The 21639-nt window shown below is 47.1% G+C and overlaps 1 protein-coding gene across 3 annotated transcripts in view; it reads right to left on the bottom strand.

The window, feature by feature from the left end:
• Positions 1-69: 69 nt before the first annotated feature.
• Positions 70-21639, bottom strand: part of LOC115159758 (cGMP-dependent protein kinase 1-like) — a 25136-nt gene continuing 3566 nt past the window's right edge. For 2 of the 3 annotated variants that reach the window (XM_029709792.1, XM_029709790.1), the window contains 10 exons: positions 21197-21302; positions 20888-20951; positions 20079-20156; positions 19652-19746; positions 19379-19444; positions 19192-19266; positions 17357-17453; positions 17077-17216; positions 6062-6151; positions 70-470 (listed from right to left, as the gene is read on the bottom strand). In XM_029709792.1, coding sequence (XP_029565652.1) covers positions 269-470; positions 6062-6151; positions 17077-17216; positions 17357-17453; positions 19192-19266; positions 19379-19444; positions 19652-19746; positions 20079-20156; positions 20888-20951; positions 21197-21302 — 1013 coding nt within the window. In that variant the 3' untranslated portion in view covers positions 70-268. The remainder of the gene's footprint in view (positions 471-6061; positions 6152-17076; positions 17217-17356; positions 17454-19191; positions 19267-19378; positions 19445-19651; positions 19747-20078; positions 20157-20887; positions 20952-21196; positions 21303-21639) is intronic. The other variant, XM_029709791.1, reaches the window with a different exon arrangement.

Consider the following 21639-nt stretch of genomic DNA (forward strand, 5'->3'; position numbering starts at 1 on the left):
AGTTCGTAAATGAGTATCCCCAGGGACCAGCAGTCAACCGAGACATCATGTCCCTTGTTCAGAATGATTTCTGGGGCCACGTACTCTGGAGTGCCACAGAATGTCCACGTCTTTTGACCAAGACCTATCTTCTTAGCAATGGCAAAGTCCACCTGATACACACGCATACGCGAACACGCACACACATACACATGCACGCACACTACATTGGGAGTTTTTACTGTTTCTGTGTGTCTGCAGATTAAGAAAAACCACACTGCTGGTTTATTCAGAAACGGCATGTTGTGTCGGAGATGTTAACTGCAGGAAAAGGTGTGTGTGCGTGTACCAGTTTAGCATATCCTCTGTGGTCCAGTATGATGTTTTCAGGTTTGAGGTCTCTGTAGATGATCCCTCGAACATGGAGGAAGGCCAAGGCCTCTACAATACAGCCTGTATAAAATCTTGTTGTGTCGTCATCAAATAAACCCCTGGAAGAGTCAAGATGAATTTATTTGAATAGTCCCCTATTATAGATGATCTATGGATGATCAAACTATCAACAAACTATAAAATGCATGTCTAGTGATATGCAACAAGTTACTAGGATTAGGGTTAAGGTTGGAGCTAGGGTTAAGGTTGGAGCTAGGGTTAAGGTTGGAGCTAGGGTTAGGTTTGGAGCTAGGGTTAGGTTTGGAGCTAGGGTTATGCTTAGAGGTAGGGTTAAGGTTGGAGCTAGGGTTATGCTTAGAGCTAGGGTTAAGGTTGGAGCTAGGGTTAGGTTTGGAGCTAGGGTTATGCTTAGAGCTAGGGTTAAGGTTGGAGCTAGGGTTAGGTTTGAACCGGGATGTGGACATGAAGTTAGGGTTAGGGTTGTGGTTGAGGCTAGGGTTAGCGTTGAACTGGGATGTGGACATGAAGACAGTGTTTAGGTACAAATCACATTTTATTGGTCACATGCGCCGAATACAACAGGTGTAGACTTTACCGTGAAATGCTTACTTACGAGCCCATTCCCAACAATGCAGAGTTAAAAAGTAAGACAAATATTTGCTAAATAAAAAAGTTATTGGTAAAACAATAAAATAACAATAACAAGGCTGTATACTAGGAGTACCAGTACCAAGTCAATGTGCAGGGGTACGAGGTAGTTGAGGTAATTGAGGTAATACAGTAGGTACATGTAGGTAGGGGTTAAAAGTGACTAGGCAATCAGGATATATGATAAACAGAGTAGCAACAGCATATGTTATGTGAAGAGTGTGAAAGTGTGTCTTTGTGTGTGTGTGTGTGTGTGTGTGTTTGTCATCAATATGCATGTGTGTGTGAGCGTCTGTAGTGAGTGTATGTGTGTGTGTGTGTGTGTGTGTTGGAGTGTCAGTGTTGTGAGTGAGCATAGAGCCAGTGCAAGAGAGTCAGTGCCAAACAATTAAGAACTGTTGAACTGTTCAGCAGTCTTATGGTTTGGGGTAGAAGCTGTACAGGAGCCTTTTGGTCTCAGACTGGCGTTCCGGTACCGCTTGCCGCACGGTAGCAGAGAGAACAGTCTAGGATTTGGGTGTCTGGAGTCTTTGACAATCTTTAGGGCCTTCCTCTGACACTGCCTTGTATAGAGGTCCTGGATGGCAGGAAGTTCAACCCCAGTACTGGGCCGAACACATTAGCCTCTGTAGCGCCTTGCAGTCAGTTGCCGAGCAGGTGATGCAGCCAGTCAAGATACTCTCAATGGTTCAGCTGTATAACTTTTTGAGGATCTGAGGGCCCATTACAAATCTTTTCAGCCTCCTGAGGGGGGAGAGGCATTGTTGTGCCTTCTTAATGACTGTGTTGATGTGTTTGGATAGGTGATGTGGACACCGAGGAACTTCAAGCTCTTGACCAGCTCTACTACAGCCGCGTTGATGTGAATGGGGGCGTGTACTGCCCTCCATTTCCTGTAGTCCACGATAAACTGCTTTGTCATGCGGACGTTGAGGGAGAGGTTGTTGTCCTGGCACTACACTGCCAGGTCTCTGACCTCCTCCCTATAGGCTGTCTCATTATCGTCGGTGATCAGGCCTACCACCTTCATGTCGGCGGCAAACTTAATGACGGTGTTGGAATCATGCGCGGCCATGCAGTCGTAGGTGAACAGGGAGTACAGGAGGGGACTGAGCACGCACCCCTGAGTGCCCCCCGTGTTGAGGGTCAGCGTGGCGGATGTGTTTTTGCCTACCCTCACCACCGGGGAGTCCAGGATCCAGTTGCAGAGGGAGCTGTTTAACGCTGAGCTGTAGTCAATGAATAGCATTCTTACATAGGTGTTACTTTTTTTGTCCAGATGGGAAAGGGCTATGTGGAGTGCAATTGAGATTGTGTCATCTGTGGATCTGTTGGAGCGGTATGCAAATTGGAGCGAATTGGATGGGATGATGGTGTTGATGTGAGCCATGACCAGCCTTTCAAAGCATTTCATGGCTACAGGGACTATGGTGGTTTGCTTGAAATATGTAGGTTTTACAGAATGGGTCAGGGGTTGAAAATGTCAGTGAAGAAACTTGCCAGCAGGTCTGCGCATGCTCTGAGTATGCGTCCTGGTAATCCATCTGAATGTTAACCTGTTTAAAGTTCTTACACATCGGCTACGGAGTTCGTGATCATACAGTCATCTGGAACAGCTGGTGCTCTCACACATGGTTCAGTGTTGCTTGCATCGAAGTGAGCATAGAAGGCATTTAGCTCGTCTGGTAGGCTAGCGTTACTGGGCAGCTCTCGGCTGGATTTCCCTTTGTAATCTGTGATAGTGTGCAAGCCCTGCCACATCCGACGAGCATCAGAGACTGTAAAGTAGGATTCGATCTTAGTCCTGTATTGATGCTTTGTCTGTTTGATGGTTCGTAGTAGGGCATAGCAGGATTTCTAATAAGCTCTAGAGCAGTAGCTTTAGCCTTTAGCTCAGTGCAGATGTTGCCTGTAATCCATGGCTTCTGGTTGGGATATGTACGTACGGTCACTGTGGGGATGATGTTGTCAATGCACTTATTAATAAAGCCGGTGACTGATGTGGTAAACTCCTCAATGCCATCGGATGAATCTTGGAATAAATTCCAGTCTGTGCTAGTGAAACAGTCCTGTAGCTTAGTATCCGCTTCATCAAACCACTTCTGTATTGATCGCGTCACTGCTACTTCCTGTTTGAGTTTTTGCTTATAAGCAGGAATCAGGAGGATAGAGTTATGGTCAGATTTGCCAAATGGAGGGTGAGGGAGAGCACTGTATGTGTCTCTGTGTATGGAGTAAAAATGATCTAGAGTTTATGTGTCTCTGTGTATGAAGTAAAGGTGATCTAGAGTGTGTGTCTCTGTGTATGGAGTAAAGGTGATCTAGAGTGTATGTGTCTCTGTGTGTGGAGTAAAGGTGATCTAGAGTGTATGTGTCTCTGTGTGTGGAGTAAAGGTGATCTAGAGTGTATGTGTCTGTGTGTGGAGTAAAGGTGATCTAGAGTGTATGTGTCTCTGTGTGTGGAGTAAAGGTGATCTAGAGTGTATGTGTCTCTGTGTGTGGAGTAAAGGTGATCTAGAGTGTATGTGTCTCTGTGTGTGGAGTAAAGGTGATCTAGAGTGTATGTGTCTCTGTGTGTGGAGTAAAGGTGATCTAGAGTGTATGTGTCTCTGTGTGTGGAGTAAAGGTGATCTAGAGTGTATGTGTCTGTGTGTGGAGTAAAGGTGATCTAGAGTGTATGTGTCTCTGTGTGTGGAGTAAAGGTGATCTAGAGTGTATGTGTCTCTGTGTGTGGAGTAAAGGTGATCTAGAGTGTATGTGTCTGTGTGTGGAGTAAAGGTGATCTAGAGTGTATGTGTCTCTGTGTGTGGAGTAAAGGTGATCTAGAGTGTATGTGTCTCTGTGTGTGGAGTAAAGGTGATCTAGAGTGTATGTGTCTCTGTGTATGGAGTAAAGGTGATCTAGAGTGTATGTGTCTCTGTGTGTGGAGTAAAGGTGATCTAGAGTGTATGTGTCTGTGTGTGGAGTAAAGGTGATCTAGAGCGTATGTGTCTGTGTGTGGAGTAAAGGTGATCTAGAGTGTATGTGTCTCTGTGTGTGGAGTAAAGGTGATCTAGAGTGTATGCGTCTCTGTGTATAGAGTAAAGGTGATCTAGAGTGTATGCGTCTCTGTGTATGGAGTAAAAGTGATCTAGAGTGTATGTGTCTCTGTGTATAGAGTAAAGGTGATCTAGAGTGTATGTGTCTCTGTGTGTGGAGTAAAGGTGATCTAGAGTGTATGCGTCTCTGTGTATAGAGTAAAGGTGATCTAGAGTGTATGTGTCTCTGTGTGTGGAGTAAAGGTGATCTAGAGTGTATGTGTCTCTGTGTATGGAGTAAAGGTGATCTAGAGTGTATGCGTCTCTGTGTATAGAGTAAAGGTGATCTAGAGTGTATGTGTCTCTGTGTGTGGAGTAAAGGTGATCTAGAGTTTTGATCCTCTAGTTGTACAGGTGACATGCTGGTAGAAATGAGGTAAAACGGATTTCAATTTTCCTGCAATAAAATCACCAGTTTATGGTCCTATACAGCTTGTTGGGTGCGGTCTTAGTGCCTGCATCGGTTTGTGGTGGTAAATAGACAGCTACAAAAAAATACAGATGTATGGTCTGCAGCTTATCATGAGGTATTCTAACTCAGGCGAGCAGAACCTCGAGACTTCCTTAATATTAGAGATCACGCACCAGCTGTTATTGTCAAAGAGACACACACCACCCCCGATCTTACCGGACTCTGCCGTTCTGTCCTGCCGATGCATAGAAAAACCAGATAGATGTATATTATCCATGTCCTTGTTCAGCAATGACTTCGAGAAGCATCATATATTACAGTTCTTAATGTCCCGTTGATAAGATAGACTCGTACGGAGCTAGTCCAGTTTATTCTCAAGCGATTGCACATTCAGCAATAGAACAGAGGGTAGAGGCGATTTATTTACTCGCCACCATAGTCTTATCAGAGTGCCTGCGCGCCAGCCGCTATAGCGCCGTCTCCTCCTTCGAGTGTCAGGATTTGGGCCTGGTCCGTATAATTTAATATGAAGGAGACACCCTCATCCAAATGGAGGTTAGGTATCGCTGTTCTGATGTCCAGTAGCTATTTTCAGTCATAGGAAATGATGGCGGAAACATTATGTACAAACAAGTTACAATCAGCGCAAAAACCCTCCACAAAATAGCACAATATTGGTCAGAAGCCCGTAAAACGTCCGCTTTCCAATGCAGCTCCATTGTGGTTGAGGTTAAGGGTTGAACCTGAGATGTGTACATGAAGCGAGGGTTAGGGTTTTGGTTGATGGTAAGGTTAAACTGGGATGTGGACATTAAGCTAGGGTTAGGGTTTTGGTTGAGGGTAGAGTTAAACTGGGATGTGGACATGAAGCGAGGGTTAGGGTTTTGGTTGATGGTAAGGTTAAACTGGGATGTGGACATTAAGCTAGGGTTAGGGTTTTGGTTGAGGGTAGAGTTAAACTGGGATGTGGACATGAAGCGAGGGTTAGGGTTTTGGTTGATGGTAAGGTTAAACTGGGATGTGGACATTAAGCGAGGGTTAGGGTTTTGGTTGATGGTAAGGTTAAACTGGGATGTGGACATTAAGCGAGGGTTAGGGTTTTGGTTGAGGGTAGAGTTAAACTGGGATGTGGACATTAAGCGAGGGTTAGGGTTTTGGTTGATGGTAGAGTTAAACTGGGATGTGGACATTAAGCGAGGGTTAGGGTTTTGGTTGAGGGTAGAGTTAAACTGGGATGTGGACATTAAGCTAGGGTTAGGGTTTTGGTTGAGGGTAGAGTTAAACTGGGATGTGGACATTAAGCTAGGGTTAGGGTTTTGGTTGAGGGTAGAGTTAAACTGGGATGTGGACATTAAGCTAGGGTTAGGGCTTTGGTTGAGGGTAGAGTTAAACTGGGATGTGGACATTAAGCTAGGGTTAGGGTTTTGGTTGAGGGTAGAGTTAAACTGGGATGTGTACATGAAGCGAGGGTTAGGGTTAGGGCATAGCTGGTTAGGCAATTTGTTTACAGTCAGATTTTACTTGCAGTTGCTCTAGACGTACACACACCCACCTGTCTCTCAGTAGAGTCCACAGTTCTCCTCCCAGACAGGCCTCCAGCAGCATGTACAGATATTTAGAGTCCCTGAACGTCCGATACAACCTGGACAGGACACACAGCGTCAGTGTGTTTGTGTGCGTGTGTGTAACTGATGGTGAAGGGGCTGTATGGTGTGTGTACCTGTGTTTGTGTGTACCTGACGGCGAAGGGGCTGTGTTTGTGTGTATCTGTGTTTCTATGTAACTGATGGTGAAGGGGCTGTATGGTGTGTGTATCTGTGTTTGTGTGTACCTGACGGCGAAGGGGCTGTGTTTGTGTGTACCTGACGGTGAAGGGGCTGTGTGGTGTGTGTATCTGTGTTTGTATGTACCTGACGGTGAAGGGGCGGTGTGGTGTGTGTATCTGTGTTTGTGTGTACCTGACGGTGAAGGGGCTGTGTGGTGTGTGTATCTGTGTTTGTGTGTACCTGACGGTGAAGGGGCTGTGTGGTGTGTGTATCTGTGTTTGTGTGTACCTGACGGTGAAGGGGCTGTGTGGTGTGTGTATCTGTGTTTGTGTGTACCTGACGGTGAAGGGGCTGTGTTTGTATGTACCTGACGGTGAAGGGGCTGTGTGGTGTGTGTATCTGTGTTTCTATGTAACTGACGGTGAAGGGGCTGTGTGGTGTGTGTCTCTGTGTTTGTGTGTACCTGATGGTGAAGGGGCTGTGTGGTGTGTGTATCTGTGTTTGTATGTAACTGATGGTGAAGGGGCTGTGTTTGTATGTACCTGACGGTGAAGGGGCTGTGTGGTGTGTGTATCTGTGTTTGTGTGTACCTGATGGTGAAGGGGCTGTGTGGTGTGTGTATCTGTGTTTGTATTTAACTGATGGTGAAGGGGCTGTGTTTGTATGTACCTGATGGTGAAGGGGCTGTGTGGTGTGTGTATCTGTGTTTGTATGTAACTGATGGTGAAGGGGCTGTGTGTTTGTGTGTATCTGTGTTTGTGTGTACCTGACGGCGAAGGGGCTGTGTGGTGTGTGTATCTGTGTTTGTGTGTAACTGATGGTGAAAGGGCTGTGTGTTTGTGTGTATCTGTGTTTGTGTGTACCTGACGGCGAAGGGGCTGTGTGGTGTGTGTATCTGTGTTTGTGTGTAACTGATGGTGAAGGGGCTGTGTGGTGTGTGTATCTGTGTTTGTATGTAACTGATGGTGAAGGGGCTGTGTGTTGTGTGTATCTGTGTTTGTATGTACCTGACGGTGAAGGGGCTGTGTGGTGTGTGTATCTGTGTTTGTGTGTACCTGACGGTGAAGGGGCTGTGTGGTGTGTGTATCTGTGTTTGTATGTACCTGATGGTGAAGCGGCTGTGTTTGTATGTACCTGACGGTGAAGGGGCTGTGTGGTGTGTGTATCTGTGTTTGTATGTACCTGACGGTGAAGGGGCTGTGTTTGTGTGTATCTGTGTTTCTATGTAACTGATGGTGAAGGGGCTGTGTGGTGTGTGTATCTGTGTTTGTATGTACCTGACGGTGAAGGGGCTGTGTGGTGAGTGTATCTGTGTTTGTGTGTACCTGACGGTGAAGGGGCTGTGTGGTGTGTGTATCTGTGTTTGTGTGTACCTGACGGTGAAGGGGCTGTGTGGTGTGTGTATCTGTGTTTGTGTGTACCTGACGGTGAAGGGGCTGTGTTTGTATGTACCTGACGGTGAAGGGGCTGTGTGGTGTGTGTATCTGTGTTTGTATGTACCTGACGGTGAAGGGGCTGTGTGGTGTGTGTATCTGTGTTTGTATGTACCTGACGGTGAAGGGGCTGTGTGGTGTGTGTATCTGTGTTTCTATGTAACTGACGGTGAAGGGGCTGTGTGGTGTGTGTATCTGTGTTTGTATGTAACTGATGGTGAAGGGGCTGTGTTTGTATGTACCTGACGGTGAAGGGGCTGTGTGGTGTGTGTATCTGTGTTTGTGTGTACCTGATGGTGAAGGGGCTGTGTGGTGTGTGTATCTGTGTTTGTATTTAACTGATGGTGAAGGGGCTGTGTTTGTATGTACCTGATGGTGAAGGGGCTGTGTGGTGTGTGTATCTGTGTTTGTATGTAACTGATGGTGAAGGGGCTGTGTGTTTGTGTGTATCTGTGTTTGTGTGTACCTGACGGCGAAGGGGCTGTGTGGTGTGTGTATCTGTGTTTGCGTGTAACTGATGGTGAAGGGGCTGTGTGGTGTGTGTATCTGTGTTTGTATGTAACTGATGGTGAAGGGGCTGTGTGGTGTGTGTATCTGTGTTTGTGTGTACCTGACGGTGAAGGGGCTGTGTGGTGTGTGTATCTGTGTTTGTATGTACCTGATGGTGAAGGGGCTGTGTTTGTATGTACCTGACGGTGAAGGGGCTGTGTGGTGTGTGTATCTGTGTTTGTATGTACCTGACGGTGAAGGGGCTGTGTGGTGTGTGTATCTGTGTTTGTATGTAACTGATGGTGAAGGGGCTGTGTGGTGTGTGTATCTGTGTTTGTATGTACCTGACGGTGAAGGGGCTGTGTGGTGTGTGTATCTGTGTTTGTGTGTACCTGATGGTGAAGGGGCTGTGTGGTGTGTGTATCTGTGTTTGTATGTAACTGATGGTGAAGGGGCTGTGTTTGTGTGTACCTGACGGCGAAGGGGCTGTGTGGTGTGTGTATCTGTGTTTGTGTGTAACTGATGGTGAAGGGGCTGTGTGTTTGTGTGTATCTGTGTTTGTGTGTACCTGACGGCGAAGGGGCTGTGTGGTGTGTGTATCTGTGTTTGTGTGTAACTGATGGTGAAGGGGCTGTGTGGTGTGTGTATCTGTGTTTGTATGTAACTGATGGTGAAGGGGCTGTGTGGTGTGTGTATCTGTGTTTGTATGTACCTGACAGTGAAGGGGCTGTGTGGTGTGTGTATCTGTGTTTGTGTGTACCTGACGGTGAAGGGGCTGTGTGGTGTGTGTATCTGTGTTTGTGTGTACCTGACGTTGAAGGGGCTGTGTGTTGTGTGTATCTGTGTTTGTATGTAACTGATGGTGAGGGGCTGTGTGGTGTGTGTATCTGTGTTTGTGTGTACCTGACGGTGAAGGGGCTGTGTGGTGTGTGTATCTGTGTTTGTGTGTACCTGACGGTGAAGGGGCTGTGTGGTGTGTGTATCTGTGTTTGTGTGTACCTGACGGTGAAGGGGCTGTGTGGTGTGTGTATCTGTGTTTGTATGTAACTGATGGTGAGGGGCTGTGTGGTGTGTGTATCTGTGTTTGTGTGTAACTGATGGTGAAGGGGCTGTGTGGTGTGTGTATCTGTGTTTGTGTGTAACTGATGGTGAAGGGGCTGTGTTTGTGTGTACCTGACGGTGAAGGGGCTGTGTGGTGTGTACCTGACGGTGAAGGGGCTGTGTGGTGTGTGTATCTGTGTTTGTGTGTACCTGATGGTGAAGGGGCTGTGTGGTGTGTGTATCTGTGTTTGTATGTAACTGATGGTGAAGGGGCTGTGTGGTGTGTGTATCTGTGTTTGTGTGTACCTGACGGTGAAGGGGCTGTGTGGTGTGTGTATCTGTGTTTGTGTGTACCTGATGGTGAAGGGGCTGTGTGGTGTGTGTATCTGTGTTTGTATGTAACTGATGGTGAAGGGGCTGTGTGGTGTGTGTATCTGTGTTTGTATGTAACTGATGGTGAAGGGGCTGTGTGGTGTGTGTATCTGTGTTTGTGTGTAACTGATGGTGAAGGGGCTGTGTTTGTATGTACCTGACGGTGAAGGGGCTGTGTGGTGTGTGTATCTGTGTTTGTATGTACCTGACGGTGAAGGGGCTGTGTGGTGTGTGTATCTGTGTTTGTATGTACCTGACGGTGAAGGGGCTGTGTGGTGTGTGTATCTGTGTTTCTATGTAACTGACGGTGAAGGGGCTGTGTGGTGTGTGTCTCTGTGTTTGTGTGTACCTGATGGTGAAGGGGCTGTGTGGTGTGTGTATCTGTGTTTGTATGTAACTGATGGTGAAGGGGCTGTGTTTGTATGTACCTGACGGTGAAGGGGCTGTGTGGTGTGTGTATCTGTGTTTGTGTGTACCTGATGGTGAAGGGGCTGTGTGGTGTGTGTATCTGTGTTTGTATTTAACTGATGGTGAAGGGGCTGTGTGGTGTGTGTATCTGTGTTTGTGTGTACCTGACGGTGAAGGGGCTGTGTTTGTATGTACCTGACGGTGAAGGGGCTGTGTTTGTGTGTATCTGTGTTTGTATGTAACTGATGGTGAAGGGGCTGTGTTTGTGTGTACCTGACGGCGAAGGGGCTGTGTGGTGTGTGTATCTGTGTTTGTGTGTAACTGATGGTGAAGGGGCTGTGTGGTGTGTGTATCTGTGTTTGTGTGTACCTGACGGCGAAGGGGCTGTGTGGTGTGTGTATCTGTGTTTGCGTGTAACTGATGGTGAAGGGGCTGTGTGGTGTGTGTATCTGTGTTTGTATGTAACTGATGGTGAAGGGGCTGTGTGGTGTGTGTATCTGTGTTTGTGTGTACCTGACGGTGAAGGGGCTGTGTGGTGTGTGTATCTGTGTTTGTGTGTACCTGACGGTGAAGGGGCTGTGTGGTGTGTGTATCTGTGTTTGTATGTACCTGATGGTGAAGGGGCTGTGTTTGTATGTACCTGACGGTGAAGGGGCTGTGTGGTGTGTGTATCTGTGTTTGTATGTACCTGACGGTGAAGGGGCTGTGTGGTGTGTGTATCTGTGTTTGTATGTAACTGATGGTGAAGGGGCTGTGTGGTGTGTGTATCTGTGTTTGTATGTACCTGACGGTGAAGGGGCTGTGTGGTGTGTGTATCTGTGTTTGTGTGTACCTGATGGTGAAGGGGCTGTGTGGTGTGTGTATCTGTGTTTGTATGTAACTGATGGTGAAGGGGCTGTGTTTGTGTGTACCTGACGGCGAAGGGGCTGTGTGGTGTGTGTATCTGTGTTTGTGTGTAACTGATGGTGAAGGGGCTGTGTGTTTGTGTGTATCTGTGTTTGTGTGTACCTGACGGCGAAGGGGCTGTGTGGTGTGTGTATCTGTGTTTGTGTGTAACTGATGGTGAAGGGGCTGTGTGTTTGTGTGTATCTGTGTTTGTGTGTACCTGACGGCGAAGGGGCTGTGTGGTGTGTGTATCTGTGTTTGTGTGTAACTGATGGTGAGGGGCTGTGTGGTGTGTGTATCTGTGTTTGTGTGTACCTGACGGTGAAGGGGCTGTGTGGTGTGTGTATCTGTGTTTGTGTGTACCTGACGGTGAAGGGGCTGTGTGGTGTGTGTATCTGTGTTTGTGTGTACCTGACGGTGAAGGGGCTGTGTGTTGTGTGTATCTGTGTTTGTATGTAACTGATGGTGAGGGGCTGTGTGGTGTGTGTATCTGTGTTTGTGTGTACCTGACGGTGAAGGGGCTGTGTGGTGTGTGTATCTGTGTTTGTGTGTACCTGACGGTGAAGGGGCTGTGTGGTGTGTGTATCTGTGTTTGTGTGTACCTGACGGTGAAGGGGCTGTGTGGTGTGTGTATCTGTGTTTGTATGTAACTGATGGTGAGGGGCTGTGTGGTGTGTGTATCTGTGTTTGTGTGTAACTGATGGTGAAGGGGCTGTGTGGTGTGTGTATCTGTGTTTGTGTGTAACTGATGGTGAAGGGGCTGTGTTTGTGTGTACCTGACGGTGAAGGGGCTGTGTGGTGTGTGTATCTGTGTTTGTGTGTACCTGATGGTGAAGGGGCTGTGTGGTGTGTGTATCTGTGTTTGTATGTAACTGATGGTGAAGGGGCTGTGTGGTGTGTGTATCTGTGTTTGTATGTAACTGATGGTGAAGGGGCTGTGTGGTGTGTGTATCTGTGTTTGTATGTAACTGATGGTGAAGGGGCTGTGTGGTGTGTGTATCTGTGTTTGTGTGTAACTGATGGTGAAGGGGCTGTGTGGTGTGTGTATCTGTGTTTGTATGTAACTGATGGTGAAGGGGCTGTGTGGTGTGTGTATCTGTGTTTGTGTGTAACTGATGGTGAAGGGGCTGTGTGGTGTGTGTATCTGTGTTTGTATGTAACTGATGGTGAAGGGGCTGTGTGGTGTGTGTATCTGTGTTTGTGTGTAACTGATGGTGAAGGGGCTGTGTTTGTATGTAACTGATGGTGAAGGGGCTGTGTGGTGTGTGTATCTGTGTTTGTGTGTAACTGATGGTGAAGGGGCTGTGTGGTGTGTGTATCTGTGTTTGTATGTACCTGACGGTGAAGGGGCTGTGTTTGTGTGTACCTGACGATGAAGGGGCTGTGTTTGTGTGTATCTGTGTTTGTATGTAACTGACGGTGAAGGGGCTGTGTGGTGTGTGTATCTGTGTTTGTATGTAACTGATGGTGAAGGGGCTGTGTGGTGTGTGTATCTGTGTTTGTATGTAACTGATGGTGAAGGGGCTGTGTGGTGTGTGTATCTGTGTTTGTATGTACCTGACGGCGAAGGGGCTGTGTGGTGTGTGTATCTGTGTTTGTATGTACCTGACGGTGAAGGGGCTGTGTGGTGTGTGTATCTGTGTTTCTATGTAACTGACGGTGAAGGGGCTGTGTGGTGTGTGTATCTGTGTTTGTATGTACCTGATGGTGAAGGGGCTGTGTGGTGTGTGTATCTGTGTTTGTATGTAACTGATGGTGAAGGGGCTGTGTGGTGTGTGTATCTGTGTTTGTGTGTAACTGATGGTGAAGGGGCTGTGTTTGTATGTACCTGACGGCGAAGGGGCTGTGTGGTGTGTGTATCTGTGTTTGTATGTACCTGACGGTGAAGGGGCTGTGTGGTGTGTATCTGTGTTTGTATGTACCTGACGGTGAAGGGGCTGTGTTTGTGTGTAACTGATGGTGAAGGGGCTGTGTGGTGTGTGTATCTGTGTTTGTGCGTACCTGACAGCGAAGGGGCTGTGTGGTGTGTGTATCTGTGTTTGTGTGTACCTGACAGCGAAGGGGCTGTGTGGTGTGTGTATCTGTGTTTGTGTGTACCTGACGGTGAAGGGGCTGTGTTTGTATGTAACTGACGGTGAAGGGGCTGTGTGGTGTGTGTATCTGTGTTTGTGTGTACCTGACGGTGAAGGGGCTGTGTGGTGTGTGTATCTGTGTTTGTATGTACCTGACGGTGAAGGGGCTGTGTTTGTATGTACCTGACGGTGAAGGGGCTGTGTGGTGTGTGTATCTGTGTTTGTGTGTAACTGATGGTGAAGGGGCTGTGTTTGTGTGTACCTGACGGTGAAGGGGCTGTGTGGTGTGTGTATCTGTGTTTGTGTGTACCTGATGGTGAATGGGCTGTGTGGTGTGTGTATCTGTGTTTGTATGTAACTGATGGTGAAGGGGCTGTGTGGTGTGTGTATCTGTGTTTGTATGTAACTGATGGTGAAGGGGCTGTGTGGTGTGTGTATCTGTGTTTGTGTGTAACTGATGGTGAAGGGTCTGTGTGGTGTGTGTATCTGTGTTTGTGTGTAACTGATGGTGAAGGGGCTGTGTTTGTATGTAACTGATGGTGAAGGGGCTGTGTGGTGTGTGTATCTGTGTTTGTGTGTAACTGATGGTGAAGGGGCTGTGTGGTGTGTGTATCTGTGTTTGTGTGTAACTGATGGTGAAGGGGCTGTGTGGTGTGTGTATCTGTGTTTGTATGTAACTGATGGTGAAGGGGCTGTGTGGTGTGTGTATCTGTGTTTGTGTGTAACTGATGGTGAAGGGGCTGTGTGGTGTGTGTATCTGTGTTTGTGTGTAACTGATGGTGAAGGGGCTGTGTGGTGTGTGTATCTGTGTTTGTGTGTAACTGATGGTGAAGGGGCTGTGTGGTGTGTGTATCTGTGTTTGTATGTACCTGACGGTGAAGGGGCTGTGTTTGTGTGTACCTGACGATGAAGGGGCTGTGTTTGTGTGTATCTGTGTTTGTATGTAACTGATGGTGAAGGGGCTGTGTTTGTATGTAACTGATGGTGAAGGGGCTGTGTGGTGTGTGTATCTGTGTTTGTATGTACCTGACGGTGAAGGGACTGTGTGGTGTGTGTATCTGTGTTTGTGTGTAACTGATGGTGAAGGGGCTGTGTGGTGTGTGTATCTGTGTTTGTGTGTACCTGACGGTGAAGGGGCTGTGTGGTGTGTGTATCTGTGTTTGTGTGTACCTGACGGTGAAGGGGCTGTGTTTGTATGTACCTGACGGTGAAGGGGCTGTGTGGTGTGTGTATCTGTGTTTGTGTGTACCTGATGGTGAAGGGGCTGTGTGGTGTGTGTATCTGTGTTTGTATGTAACTGATGGTGAAGGGGCTGTGTTTGTATGTACCTGACGGTGAAGGGGCTGTGTGGTGTGTGTATCTGTGTTTGTGTGTACCTGACGGCGAAGGGGCTGTGTGGTGTGTGTATCTGTGTTTGTGTGTAACTGATGGTGAAGGGGCTGTGTGTTTGTGTGTATCTGTGTTTGTGTGTACCTGACGGCGAAGGGGCTGTGTGGTGTGTGTATCTGTGTTTGTGTGTAACTGATGGTGAAGGGGCTGTGTTTGTATGTACCTGACGGCGAAGGGGCTGTGTGGTGTGTGTATCTGTGTTTGTGTGTAACTGATGGTGAAGGGGCTGTGTGTTTGTGTGTATCTGTGTTTGTGTGTACCTGACGGCGAAGGGGCTGTGTGGTGTGTGTATCTGTGTTTGTGTGTAACTGATGGTGAAGGGTCTGTGTGGTGTGTGTATCTGTGTTTGTATGTAACTGATGGTGAAGGGGCTGTGTTTGTATGTACCTGACAGTGAAGGGGCTGTGTGGTGTGTGTATCTGTGTTTGTATGTACCTGACGGTGAAGGGGCTGTGTGGTGTGTGTATCTGTGTTTGTGTGTACCTGATGGTGAAGGGGCTGTGTTTGTATGTACCTGACGGTGAAGGGGCTGTGTGGTGTGTGTATCTGTGTTTGTGTGTACCTGATGGTGAAGGGGCTGTGTTTGTGTGTACCTGACGGCGAAGGGGCTGTGTGGTGTGTGTATCTGTGTTTGTGTGTACCTGATGGTGAAGGGGCTGTGTTTGTGTGTACCTGATGGTGAAGGGGCTGTGTGGTGTGTGTATCTGTGTTTGTGTGTAACTGATGGTGAAGGGGCTGTGTGTTTGTGTGTATCTGTGTTTGTGTGTACCTGACGGCGAAGGGGCTGTGTGGTGTGTGTATCTGTGTTTGTGTGTAACTGATGGTGAAGGGGCTGTGTGGTGTGTGTATCTGTGTTTGTATGTAACTGATGGTGAAGGGGCTGTGTTTGTATGTACCTGACAGTGAAGGGGCTGTGTGGTGTGTGTATCTGTGTTTGTATGTACCTGACGGTGAAGGGGCTGTGTGGTGTGTGTATCTGTGTTTGTATGTAACTGATGGTGAAGGGGCTGTGTTTGTATGTACCTGACAGTGAAGGGGCTGTGTGGTGTGTGTATCTGTGTTTGTATGTACCTGACGGTGAAGGGGCTGTGTGGTGTGTGTATCTGTGTTTGTGTGTACCTGACGGTGAAGGGGCTGTGTGGTGTGTGTATCTGTGTTTGTGTGTACCTGATGGTGAAGGGGCTGTGTTTGTATGTACCTGACGGTGAAGGGGCTGTGTGGTGTGTGTATCTGTGTTTGTGTGTACCTGATGGTGAAGGGGCTGTGTTTGTGTGTACCTGATGGTGAAGGGGCTGTGTGGTGTGTGTATCTGTGTTTGTGTGTACCTGATGGTGAAGGGGCTGTGTGTTTGTGTGTATCTGTGTTTGTGTGTACCTGACGGCGAAGGGGCTGTGTGGTGTGTGTATCTGTGTTTGTGTGTAACTGATGGTGAAGGGGCTGTGTGGTGTGTGTATCTGTGTTTGTATGTAACTGATGGTGAAGGGGCTGTGTGGTGTGTGTATCTGTGTTTGTATGTACCTGACGGTGAAGGGGCTGTGCGGTGTGTGTATCTGTGTTTGTGTGTACCTGACGGTGAATAGGCTGTGTGTTTGTGTGTATCTGTGTTTGTGTGTACCTGACGGTGAAGGGGCTGTGTGGTGTGTGTATCTGTGTTTGTGTGTACCTGACGGTGAAGGGGCTGTGTGTTGTGTGTATCTGTGTTTGTATGTAACTGATGGTGAAGGGGCTGTGTGGTGTGTGTATCTGTGTTTGTGTGTAACTGATGGTGAAGGGGCTGTGTGGTGTGTGTATCTGTGTTTGTGTGTAACTGATGGTGAAGGGGCTGTGTTTGTGTGTACCTGACGGTGAAGGGGCTGTGTGGTGTGTACCTGACGGTGAAGGGGCTGTGTGGTGTGTGTATCTGTGTTTGTATGTAACTGATGGTGAAGGGGCTGTGTGGTGTGTGTATCTGTGTTTGTGTGTACCTGATGGTGAAGGGGCTGTGTTTGTGTGTAACTGACGGTGAAGGGGCTGTGTGGTGTGTGTATCTGTGTTTGTATGTAACTGATGGTGAAGGGGCTGTGTGGTGTGTGTATCTGTGTTTGTGTGTACCTGACGGCGAAGGGGCTGTGTGGTGTGTGTATCTGTGTTTGTATGTAACTGATGCTGAAGGGGCTGTGTGGTGTGTGTATCTGTGTTTGTGTGTAACTGATGGTGAAGGGGCTGTGTGGTGTGTGTATCTGTGTTTGTGTGTACCTGATGGTGAAGGGGCTGTGTTTGTGTGTAACTGACGGTGAAGGGGCTGTGTGGTGTGTGTATCTGTGTTTGTGTGTACCTGACGGCGAAGGGGCTGTGTGGTGTGTGTATCTGTGTTTATGTGTACCTGATGGTGAAGGGGCTGTGTGGTGTGTGTATCTGTGTTTGTATGTAACTGATGCTGAAGGGGCTGTGTGGTGTGTGTATCTGTGTTTGTGTGTAACTGATGGTGAAGGGGCTGTGTGGTGTGTGTATCTGTGTTTGTATGTAACTGATGGTGAAGGGGCTGTGTGGTGTGTGTATCTGTGTTTGTATGTACCTGACGGTGAAGGGGCTGTGTTTGTGTGTACCTGACGGTGAAGGGGCTGTGTGGTGTGTGTATCTGTGTTTGTGTGTACCTGATGGTGAAGGGGCTGTGTGGTGTGTGTATCTGTGTTTGTGTGTACCTGATGGTGAAGGGGCTGTGTTTGTGTGTACCTGACGGTGAAGGGGCTGTGTTCATCCATCATGATGCATCTCTCTGAGAGGATGTGGCCCTGTTGGCTGGTTTCCAGAATGTGACGCTTCTTTAGAACCTTCAAAGCAAAGGACCGACTGGTGTCACTCTTTAACTGAACCTGAAGACACACACACATTATACAAATTAAACACACACACACACACACACACACACACACACACACACACACACACACAGGCATTACAGACACACACTAATGTAAGCACGCACACATTATATACACACACACACACTTACCAGCTTGACGGGACTGAAGCCTCCTAGTCCGAGGGTGCAGATGACGTGGAAATCAGTGAGAGACACACTGGAGAATAACCCTGCCTCTGCCTCCAACCTTGATTGACATGGGGTCAATCAATTGCCCGATATCTTTTCACTGTAATTAGTGAGTCTGTATAGTTATATACAGTTGAAGTCGGAAGTTTACATACACTTAGGTATTAAAACTCGTTTTTCAATCACTCCACAAATATCTTGTTAACAAACTATAGCTTTGGCAAGTCGGTTAGGACATCTACTTTCTGCATGACACAAGTAATTTTTCCAACAATTGTTTACAGACATATTATTTCACTTATAATTCACTGTATCACAATTCCAGTGGGTCAGAAGTTTACATACACTAAGTTGACTGTGCCTTTAAACAGCTCGGAAAATTCCAGAAAATGTTGTCATGCCTTTAGAAGCTTCTGATAGGCTAATTGACATAATTTGAGTCAATTGGAGGTGTACCTGTGGATGTATTTCAAGGCCTACCTTCAAAATCAAAAGATATCAGCCATTTTTTTTTAGACCTCCACAAGTCTGGTTCATCCTTGGGAGCAATTTCCAAACGCCCGAAGGTACCACGTTCATCTGTACAAACAATAGTACGCAAGTATAACATCATGGGACCACGCAGCCGTCATACCGCTCAGGAAGGAGACGCGTTCTGTCTCCTAGAGATGAACGTACTTTGGTGCGAAAAGTGCAAATCAATCCCAGAACAACAGCAAAGGACCCTGTGAAGATGCTGGAGAAAACAGGTACAAAAGTATCTATATCCACTGTAAAACAAGTCCTATATCGACATAACCTGAAAGGCTGCGCAGCAAAGAAGAAGCCACTGCTCCAAAACCACCATAGGCAACTGCACATGGGGACAAAGAGCATACTTTTTGGAGAAATGTCCTCTTGTCTGATAAAACAAAAATTGAACTGTTTGGCCATAATGACCATGGTTATGTTTGGAGGAAAAACGGGAAGGCTTGCAAGCCAAAGAACACCATTCCAACCGTGAAGCACGGGGGTGGCTGCATCATATTGTGGGGGTGCTTTGCTGCAGGAGGGACTGGTGCACTTCACAAAATAGATGGCATCATGAGGATAGAAAATGATGTGGATATATTGAAGCAACATCTCAAGACATCAGTCAGGAAGTTAAAGCTTGGTCGCAAATGGGTCTTCCAAATGGACAGTGACCCCAAGCATACTTCCAAAGTTGTGGCAAAATGGCTTAAGGACAACAAAGTCAAGGTATTGGAGTGGCCATCACAAAGCCCTGACCTCAATCCCTTACAAAATGTGTGGGCAGAACTAAAGAAGCGTGTGCGAGCAAGGAGGCCTACAAACCTGACTTACACCAGCTCTGTCAGGAGGAATGGGTCAAAATTCACCCAACTTATTGTGGGAAGCTTGTGGAAGGCTACCAGAAACGTTTGACCCAAGTTAAACAATTTAAAGGCAATGCTACCAAATACTAATTGAGTGTATGTAAACTTCTGACCCACTGGGAATGTGATGAAAGAAATAAAAGCTGAAATAAATCATTCTCTCTACTATTATTCTGACATTTCACATTCTCATAAAAAAGTGGTGATCCTAACTGATTAAGACAGGGAATTTTTACTAGGATTAAATGTCAGGAATTGTGAAAAACTGAGTTTAAATGTATTTGGCTAAGGTGTATGTAAACTTCCGACTTCAACTGTACATCATAAACTGAATTTACTAAACTCAGTTTGGTGAAAGAAGAAAGAGTGAGAAAGAGACAGAGTGGAAGATGAGCATTTTAGAGTTGTAGTGACACTTACTTTGTGTTGAGCTCATCACTCTCATTCTGTCTGCTGTTGACATCATCCAGCCCTCCAATCAGATGCATGAATGACCTGGAACAGGGGAGGGGTAGGGTTACACAACTCCACATCAACCAATGAAGAACCATTCAATTACACACACGCACACTCTCTCTCTCTCTCTCTCTCTGCTGGGTTCTCTCACTCTCTGTCAACGACCAGACAAGCAACTCCACCTGCTGCCGTGACACTGGCCGTACGAACATCCTCCCTGGTGGGAGAGAAATATGAAGTCATCTTTATTACCTTCCTTTGCCTAATAGAACTCTACTCTGATTATTTGAGACTGTATGTTTGTGTATTGGTTGGTTTGTTTGGTTATGTTAAATACACGCATACATTGTATGTCAGGTTTGTGTTTGGATGTCCATTAAAGCTGCTTGTTGTTGTTTGGTGTTTAGCAGTGCTGTTGTCTCACCCTTTCAGCGCCTGTTCTCCAAACCAGTCCCCCCTAGTGAGAGTTGTTAGAAACTCTGGCTCCTCATTGGTTGATTTCTGCTGCGTGACCTTTACCTGAGGACAGACAGAAGAAACGACACAAAGAAGGGGGAAGAGGAGGGAGAGGCGAGGGCAAGAGGAGGGAGAGGGGAAGAAGGAGAGAGAGGAGAGGGGAAGAAGGAGGGAGAGGGGAAGAAGGAGGGAGAGGGGAAGAAGGAGAGAGGAGAGGGGAAGAAGGAGGGAGAGGGGAAGAAGAGAGGAGAGAATAGGGGAAGAGGTAGGAAGTTACTGGGAGGAAGTCTGTGAATTGAAATTATGATTATGCATTACTGCATATGTCCACACAGTGGCAGTATGATTGTGATTTTATACACTCCAGATCTTCTCTTCCTCCTCCTCTCCATCACCTGTCCTTCGCTGATGATGAAGAAGGTGTCTCCTGTGGCGCCCTGCCTGATGATGTAATCACCTTCACTGTAGTGAGTCTGAGAAAGACAGAGATCAAGGGGAGAGAGAGAGAGAGAGAGAGAGAGGACAAGGGTGAGGGAGAGAGAAAAAGAGATAGAAAGAGATAGATAGAGAGAGCGTGAGAGAGAGAGGACAAGGGAGAGGACAAGGGAGAGGGAGAGAGAAAAAGAGAGAAAGAGAGAGAAAGATAGAGGAGAGAGAGAGAGAGGGGACAAGGGAGAGGGAGAGAGACAAAGAGAGAAAGAGAGAGAAAGATAGAGGAGAGAGAGAGAGGGGGGACAAGGGAGAGGGAGAGAGACAAAGAGAGAAAGAGAGGAGAGAGAGAGGGGGGACAAGGGAGAGGGAGAGAGAAAAAGAGAGAAAGAGGGGAGCAGGAAAGGACAAAGGAGAGGGAGAAATACAGAGGACAGCAGAGGAGAAGAGAGAGATGTGGGGAGAGAGACAAAGGGACAGAGGGGTGAAATAGGGAGGGAGGGAGGGAGAGAGAGAAAGGAGGAGACCAGCAGAGGAGAAGAGAGGGGGGGAGTGATTAAATGTATTTTAATAAAGTCAGTTAAGAACAAATTCTTATTTACAATGACGGCCTACACCGGCCAAATCCGAACGACGTGGGCCAATTGCGTGCGCGCACGTGTGTGTGTGTGTGTGCGTGTGTGTGTGTGTGCGTGTGAGTGTGTGTGTGTGTGCGTGTGAGTGTGTGCGTGTGAGTGTGTGCGTGTGAGTGTGTGTGCGTGTGTGCACTCCTCACCTCCTCCAGAACATCAGCCACCTTACTAAGAATGTCCTCAGGCAAAGACTGAAAGGAGGGAACACTGACAGAGAGAAAGAGAGAGAGAGAACAACAACATTGTTGCCAAAATCAATTGTGTGAATAAGAATTTTTAAGAGACGTGACAGAAGCTAGCAAACATTTTGTGTTATGTGTCTATTCAACTAGGCTCATAGAATGATGCAAAGCTGCATAATGTGTGTTTGAAGCAGAAGCTAACCGTGTGTGTGTGTGTGTGTGTGTGTGTGTGTGTGTGTGTGTGTGTGTGTGTGTGTGTGTGTGTGTCACCTGCGGATGAACTCCATATACTGGAAGTGTTTGATGAGTCCAGTCCTCATCATGATGGTCTGGAAACCCTGTCTGTCTACCACCCACAGCTTAATGTCAATCAGAGCTGGAGAGATGTAGAAAGAAAGAAAGAAAGAAAGAAAGAAAGAAAGAAAGAAAGAAAGAGATGAGAGAGGAAAACAAATATCTATGAGAAAGGGGAGATGGGAGCCAGAAGAGTAGGACAATTTAAATGAATTTCAATGCCTCCATATGCTCTCCTGTTGCTCACATGTACTCTCCCCATTCCTTTTTCACATTAAAGAAAAGCAACTTCAAGTGCAAAGAGTTATAAAACATTTGAAGTACAACAGAGCCAACGTGTCAAACATGATAATATGATTCAGACACTCACAGAGATGCAGACCCCTGGTGTGTGGTCTCTCTCTCTCTCTCTCTCTCTC

This window comes from Salmo trutta, chromosome 23 (assembly GCF_901001165.1).
Source record: "Salmo trutta chromosome 23, fSalTru1.1, whole genome shotgun sequence".
NCBI classification, from domain to species: domain Eukaryota; kingdom Metazoa; phylum Chordata; class Actinopteri; order Salmoniformes; family Salmonidae; genus Salmo; species Salmo trutta.